This window comes from Calidris pugnax, unplaced genomic scaffold (assembly GCF_001431845.1).
Source record: "Calidris pugnax isolate Ruff unplaced genomic scaffold, ASM143184v1 scaffold28, whole genome shotgun sequence".
Lineage (NCBI taxonomy): Eukaryota > Metazoa > Chordata > Aves > Charadriiformes > Scolopacidae > Calidris > Calidris pugnax.
The window spans coordinates 19,445,377-19,453,064 of NW_015090842.1; the positions used below are offsets into that span (position 1 = coordinate 19,445,377).

Below are 7,688 nucleotides of genomic sequence, written 5' to 3' on the forward strand. Positions count from 1 at the left end.
TGGGGAGCCCAGAACTGGAGGCAGGATTCCAGTTGTGGCCTCCCCAGTGCAGAGTAGAGGGGGAGAATGACTTCCCTTGACCTGCTGGCCACACCCTTCCCTACGCAGCCCAGGATTCTGTTGGCCTCTTGGCCACAAGAGCACACTGTTTACTCATTGTCATTTTGCTGTCCACCAGGACCCCTAGATCTTTCTCTTCAGAAGTTGCCTCCAGCAGGTCCACCCCTAACCTGTACTGGTGCCTGACATTTTTCTTCCCCAGGTGCAGGACCCTACACTTTTCCCTGTTGAACCTCATGAGGTTCTTCCTTGCCCAGCCCTCCAGCCTGTCCAAGTCTCACTGGAGGATGGCAGCACGGCCCTCTGGGGTGTCAGCCACCCCTCCCAGTTTGGTACCATCAGCAAACTTGCTGAGGATACACTCTGTCCCCTTGTCCAGGTCACTGATGAATATATGATGATCTTGTCTGATTTCTGTCTTCAGAAAACAGAGGATCTCAGAATCTAAAGCCACAAAAATAATCTTCCTCAGAAGCTGGTAAGCACCTCCATCAATACCCCGGTAGATTGTGCTAAGCCACACGTCCTTCTTGGGCACTAACAGTGTACTTGCACTATCTAAAAGCAAAAGCTTGGGGCACCACTGGTCACCACTACTTTGCCAAGCCTTCACTACAGTAGAAGTACAATATACTCTGTAGCTTACTCAAATCAAGCATGGGGCAATGAAAACATGCACCAATTGTCTCTCAAACTTTAGGGGAAAAGTGACTCAAATTAGAGATAAGCAAAACAGGGGGAAAGAAGTTATCAATAAATCACATCATCAGTAGGCTTTGTATTAGAAGTTAAGAGAAAGGTCCCAGCCCACACACAAAGGCTGAGGAAGTATGGTACGAGGAAGCAGCACTGCTCCCACTCTGCTCCCCCAGAACAGGAATAAAGGAAAGGTTGGTTGGTATTTGCTGATAAGACTGTGGAAGAACAGGCATAGGTTTCTTTACTCTTCTTCCATCAGAATCATGGAAGGAAAAAGAGAAAAAACTTCTTCCATATTCAGAAAACAGCAGTTGTCTCACTAATTAAGCTCAGTGTTTCTGCAGGCTAGTGAGAATGTACTGTTTAGTAAAAACCTCATTGAACGTTCTTTCCCATTTCTGCACAATGGATGGTCTGATCAGCTCTGAAAAAAAGATGTGCAGGTAGCTGTCTCAAACTGTGACTGACTCAGGAAAGTGACAAGCTCTCTACCTTTAGACTGCTCTGTCCATTCTATGTTTTAATCTCGGGAATGTTTATTAATCTAACATATCAGGTAGTTCTGCCAAAAATAGAATGTCCATGGAATACTTGAAGCATTTGACTCATTACAGGGCAATCTTAATTTTGTCCTTAAGAAGTTGCCCAGTAAGTTGAAGCAGCTTCGTTAAAAGCTTATCAAGGACAACAGCTAAATGCTTCATCGTCCTCCAGAAAGAGGCGTCTCCCCCAATGTGTTTTTAAACACATTTCCTATTGATTTTTGAAGTTTCGGGAAAGACTAAAAGCAAGAAATAGCTTGTTCAGGGCTGGGAAAAAAAAAAAAGAGAGAGAGAGAAAAGAAAGAAACTCCAAGGAAAAACAGACAAAGAAAAGCAGGAAAGCATAAATGAGAGTAAGACCACCTATAAAAATAACAAAAGAATAAGCAAGTAAATTCTGGTCAACCTGTGCATGGCAGAAACAATAAGAGGGGAGAAGTTTAGCTATTTATTTGAGGAACAAAAATTTTTATGACTCCCCTAGTCTGTTTCCCACCATGCTGTATAGCTTAAGCACACTTGCTTTGTCTGTGCAGCAAATACTGCACTAAGTAACTTCGAGGAGCTGCTTGAAGGACTTCTAGGAGTATTAAGAGAAAGTTAGATAATCCAGTAGTGGCCATTTTACATGTCTATTATGGACCCACAGAGCCTTCAGATATGACCCAGAAGCATAAAGTGGGCACAGCTAGATCAACAGTAATGCATTAACTGTGCAAATTATCACAGCCCACTGAACAAACTCAAACAGTACTTTTGGATCAGTACTCTCCAGCTGATGCCAGTCTATATTAACATTAGTTTTAGCTACAAAAAAGTTATCACATTAAAATCCAAACATAAAGTTTTGTTTCAGTTTCCTCTACTTCAACTAGATACTCCCTAACTTGAAAAAACAGACACAAGTTCCATTTCCAAAACATGTTTCTCAAGTCATGAATTATGTATATTATTGCTCTGGTATTGTCTGTGTTTTCCATCTGCAAAGTCCCAAATAGCAGGACCTCAGAAAACAGCTTTGTGCTACCACATAGCAACTGCAAACCCATTTTTAATACCCAGCCCTATGTTAAATGTGCGGTTTGTTATTTCACAATAAAAGGAAAAATGAACCTAGGTATATATCCCTTAGTCAAAAGAGTATTTCAGTGCTTGTAGCTCCTAATTTAAGCAGAAGGATGCTATGAAAGGTTGCCTCGGTAACAAGGCTAAGCTGCTTAGCCTTGATAGAGGGTAAAAAAGCAGCACCATTATTGATGGTGAAAGCTAAGGATGGGACCTGTTTATTAATAATTTCGTTAGCGCCCGTCAAACCACAGTAGGCAAGCTAGACCCCACAAGACCACTATGTCCGTGACTTTCAGTTCCAGCAACTTCTAATCATACATATTTTTAAGGACAGCACCTGGTTCCCAGTGATCACTGCGACCATTTACTACGTGATCTTGTCTTTTCCAGACGGCGCAGACGGTGCTTCTGGTGGTCGCCGTGTTCCTGCTCTCCTGGCTGCCGCACCACGTCATCACCATGTGGGCAGAGTTTGGGCAGTTTCCCCTGAACAACATCTCCTTCACCTTCCGCATCATCTCTCACTGCTTGGCCTACGGGAACTCTTGCATCAACCCCATCATCTACGCTTTCCTCTCGGAGAACTTCCGCAAGGCCTGCCGGCAAGTCTTCACCTGCAAGTTCTTCCTGCGGCCGGTTCCCACTGAGAAACTGGTCAGGATACGCATGGAGAACTTCTCTACCACGCACTCGACCACCAACATGTAAATGGGGCTCATAAGTACATTCCAGGAGGGAGGAAGAGGTGCTGTGTGGGGAGAACAGGTATAGAACATAAAGGGAATTTCAGGGAGCGGCACAGCCTGGAAAAATGCGGACTTTTTCAGATTACCAGAGTGGTAGGAGGCATTTTTCCATCTGGCTGTTAGGACACTTGACACAGCTTGTCCTAGGGTACCTTGCCAGGCACTGGGCTATGTGCAACAGAAGTATTTGAACGTCCTTGTAGCGCCAATAAGATAGAACTCCTGTGCAGTTGTAGTTATGCCCGTAAAATCTAAAATAAGAGTTACACAGAAGGTAGAATATGGACAGACAATAAAAGAGCAGTTAATTATGTCTGTAGAGAGTCATCAGGATGTGAACAATGAGTGATGTGATGGTTAGAGAGCACTGAAAAGCACTTTGGGAAAACTCAGACTAAAAAGTCTTTGAACACGTCTGTTTCTTAAACAAGTTTGACCACGAGAGCTACATGTACTTTTAGCTCGCTACCTGTGGTAAAGTCTCTAAATCTCCTTGAAGGCTTTGCTCTAGTATTTACCTATCAGGTAGTGAAACCTTGCCCATGACACGTGTCAGTGATGTGGATGTCTGCGCGTGGTGGCAGCTTCTGTATCTCAGGATTTGAATGTCTGTGTGCTCTTGAATGTAATTACTGCTGTTAATCACCAGCTCCAGTAACTGTCTCTTTGCGAGCAACAGTAGGAAAGTTGTATTTCTCAACATATGTTTAAAAGAACTTTGGCTTTGTTTGAAAGCATTGTTTACAAAAAAAGGCTTTATTGGTAAATGTAGTGTTCTCTGAGTATATCTACCCAAAGCTTTTTATTGGCCACTTTAGTATATAAATGTCAAAAAGATTTTGGGTTTTGGTTTTTTTTTCTGATAAACTGTTTTGATCAACAGTGCCCTAGCAACACTCAGCTTAGAGCATTTGTACCGAGTTCAGGGTTGCTGTTTGTAAATATATAAAGTGTGTACTACTTCAGAATTAAGAAGCGTATGGCTCAAAGAACTTAATTATTTCACTGTGTGGTCTAATTTGATAATATTTTGTGCTGCAATCCAGACTGACGTGTCACGGGATTCACTGTAACGCGATTCCAGATTCATAGACTATGCTACTGAGTTTTTAAAAGTGTGTTATAGAAGCTAAACAACAAATTATACATCTAAAAAAAGGTAACAAAAATATCCAAATATAACCCTGTAGAACATTTTCAGCATCTTTTGTTATGGCCAACAGAACACACAGAATTAATTTCTGTAACATGTAATACTACCAATCATTCATTTTTAACATGTATATTAAAATATACATTAATTACAGGTATATTAAAATATATCTCAGTGTCAAGTATCCCTGCATTGCCCTTTATAATCTGGTTATTTTTTTATCAGAAGTCAACCTTCCTCCCATTACCGTTCCATATATTTTAACTCAAGAAAAAACCTACTCTCTTATCACCAATGCCACTTAGTTACTGATACAAATTAAGTGGATGCATTAATTATGACCAACCATTGCCTCACCATTTGACTCTGGATCTTGTTTCAGAAATTGTTGTTTATGTGACATTATTAAACTTTGGTTAATTTGGTTGCATTATTTAGCTGGAAACAGTACACAACATCTGCAACAGTTATGAAATTTTAGCCTGAACAACTTATTGATTTAATGCTGTAGAACAGCTATATGAGAACAGAAATGTAGAAGTCGGACACCTGAAATCCCCAGCAACAGTTTCCCTCAGAAACTTAGAAGGACAACTCTGTATGTTGGACTGGGAAGCACGGTCACCATCACCAGCTGCTTCAGAACAAACAGACCCTCTATCAAGCAGGTAGTAATTCAATAATTATGCTAATACAGTGAAGTGCTACAACTTATTATATGACACTCGAGATGGAGTCAGCCTGGAATTGCTTAGGCAAAGCAGGCAAGCAAATATTAAAATTTCTTACTTGGAGTTTCTGGAATACAATTTACTTCATTAAAATTAATCTCTGCATTAAAGGAAGAGATTAAAGGAAGCTATTTCTCAGCAGTTCAGAGGACCTGATATAACATAAGATGCATATTAACAAATGGAAATGTTAAAGGAAGCTATTTCTCAGCACTTCAGAGGACCTGATACAACATAAGATGCATATTAACAAATGGAAATGGGATTTTCTCTAGATTATAATACTATAGGTTGTCCCCAGATTTTTGTTTAATTTGTCCCCAGTTCTGTTTAAAATTTACCTTACTGCTATACATCAACAGTAAGCTTCTGCTTGTGGACATATAAATTGCCTGATTTGCAGATGAATTAACTACAGATGAGAGGCAAGTAGCCCATGCGATGAAAGGCTCCAAAATATAAAAAGGTTTCCAGTCTCTGAGTGTATTTCTACCATCTCCACTGTATTTTTATTAAGCTGAAAGCTTTCTGTCCTATTAAATAATTTTAGGGCAGCTTGTAACTTCCCCTAAGAGCCTATTAACTGTGCCATGTGAACAGAGCACACGCAGATGATTTCTAGGATGAGGTTAAACAGCCTTATCCTTGAGTGATTATCCGTGCAAGTTTTCTGGTTAATTTTTACTCCAAGTAAAGTAAGAGTAGCTCCAGTGTCTTATTTCCTCTGAAATCAATGATTTAGGTACTATACCGTGATCTTTTCATGTAACAGCTTACCATCTCTACATACCAAGTACTAGTATGGGCAAAAGTGGACAGCATGGGAAAAACAGCCACTAAAAGAAAAGGCTGTGATAAACCACTGCAAGAGAAATCCGCTCTAAAATGCTGGTTTTGTGTGATTATTTACCATGGATACAAAATAGCAGCTAGATATGAAATAACCTCAGCCTCGCTTTAATCCTTTTGGTGTAAAGCAGAAAAAAACAATGACATAATATTCAAAAGAAATCTTGTCTGTTACCTGGGAGAGGTTAGAACCTTTGAGTCACTTCTTTCCTTTAACAGGAGATTTTTTTGGTGGATTGAGTTGTTTTTACAATCAGTTCAGAGACTGGCTATGTCACTACAGCATGCAGAAAAAATGAGCAGAAAAGACTTAAAGGCTTTTTAAAATTCATTTAATAGAACACAAAGCAGCAAGATCCCCTTTCTCAGTGAAAGGGAACTAGAAGATGACCAATTAATACCTTGAAAAAGCCTCAAGCTTTATTGTTCTTCCTCATGCCCACCAAATTTTAGAGGTATATGGTCTAGAATTGTCTGAATGAACCGTTACATCACAAGAAAATCAAATATAATTTGTCCTTTAGTCTTTCCAGATGTCTAACTGGTCAAAGTTATAACAAAGTTAGGAAAATATTTTTTTTTGCCACAGAATGTTCAGCTGCAAGTGGTGGGAAGCAACAAAATACAACAGAGTTGCCCATCATACAGGCATGCTTTCCTTCTGATTTGAATTTAAAGTCTCAATAAAATTAAACAAAAACAGCTGATGAGATCATTCTTCAGTTCTCTCCAAGGGCATTTCGTTACTCACTTACTAGCTCCCTTTTGGAAAGCTGTGAGTTGTGATGCCTATGGAAATGACTATCACAGCTCCCAGAACAGTGCACAGAGTTAACCTATCACCTGGTTGTGACACTCAATTATCTGTTCTTTCAGGCCACCTTACACACAGCAGCTCATTCCCTCTGCTTTAATGACTTCAAGCTCAGTCCCTAAAAGGCCATTTACTGCTGCTTAGCAACCGGAATCAACCTCCTTTAGGTGGAGGGTTATTAATGGAGGAGTCCATGCCTGGGAGACCTGTCCTTTTCCGGGCTGCAGTCTCTATTTTCCGCACCAAGTCCACATCCCACCGATGGGTGACAAAGCTAACCACGGCTCCAGGTGCCTTGCTTCCGACCCGTCCGACCCGCCCCGCGCGGTGCAGGTAGTCCTGCAGGGTGTCTGGGAAGTCATAGTTGACCACCAGCTGCACGCTGCTGGTGTCCAGCCCCCGCGAGGCAAGGTCCGTGCAGACGAGGACAGGCACATCACCCTTCTGGAAGGAGGCAAAGATGCCAGCTCTAGCAGCTGCTGACATCTGTCCCTGCAACCTCAGGTGCTTGATCTTGTGGTCATCCAGGATATAGCCCAGCCAGTTGACAGTGCTGGCACTGTTGCAGAAGATGAGAACGGCCCCCCCAGACGCTGGGCACTCCTTGAGTAGCTGCAGCAGTTCGGGCGGCTTGTCCCGGCCTTTTAGGCGGACAAATTTCTGCTGGACGTGGGGCGGCAGGCGGTGCAGGCTCTGGGTGGAGAGGGTGATGAACCGGCCCACGTCGGTGAACTTCCCCAGCGTCTGGCTCAACCCCGTGGGGAAGGTGGCTCCCACCACCACCACCTGCGTCCTCGCCTCCCCGGGGCCGGCCGGCCCGGGGGCACCGGCGGCCAGGGGCGCGTGTGCCAGGATCTCCTCCAGCGGCTCCACGAAGGACTCGTCCATCAGGGCGTCCGCCTCGTCCAGCACCATCCACCGCAGCCGCCCCAGGGCCAGGAAGCGCCGCCGCAGCGCCTCCCGCAGCGCCCCGGGGGTGCCCACCAGCACGGCGGCCCCCGGCGGCGCCGCCCGCAGCTGCCTCCG

The 7,688-nt window shown here is 43.1% G+C and overlaps 2 protein-coding genes across 2 annotated transcripts in view; one reads left to right on the top strand and one right to left on the bottom strand.

Annotated features, from left to right (window-relative positions):
- The window catches only part of LOC106888205 (galanin receptor type 1-like), a 13,043-nt gene extending 9,922 nt beyond the window's left edge, over positions 1–3,121 (top strand). The window contains exon 3 of the mRNA XM_014942240.1: positions 2,760–3,121. Within this exon, the coding sequence (XP_014797726.1) occupies positions 2,760–3,077 (318 nt within the window). The 3' untranslated portion in view covers positions 3,078–3,121. The remainder of the gene's footprint in view (positions 1–2,759) is intronic.
- A 3,042-nt stretch (positions 3,122–6,163) lies between these two features.
- DDX28 (DEAD (Asp-Glu-Ala-Asp) box polypeptide 28) overlaps positions 6,164–7,688 on the bottom strand; it is a 2,129-nt gene continuing 604 nt past the window's right edge. Inside the window, exon 2 of the mRNA XM_014942169.1 lies at positions 6,164–7,683. Coding sequence (XP_014797655.1) covers positions 6,816–7,683 — 868 coding nt within the window. The 3' untranslated portion in view covers positions 6,164–6,815. The remainder of the gene's footprint in view (positions 7,684–7,688) is intronic.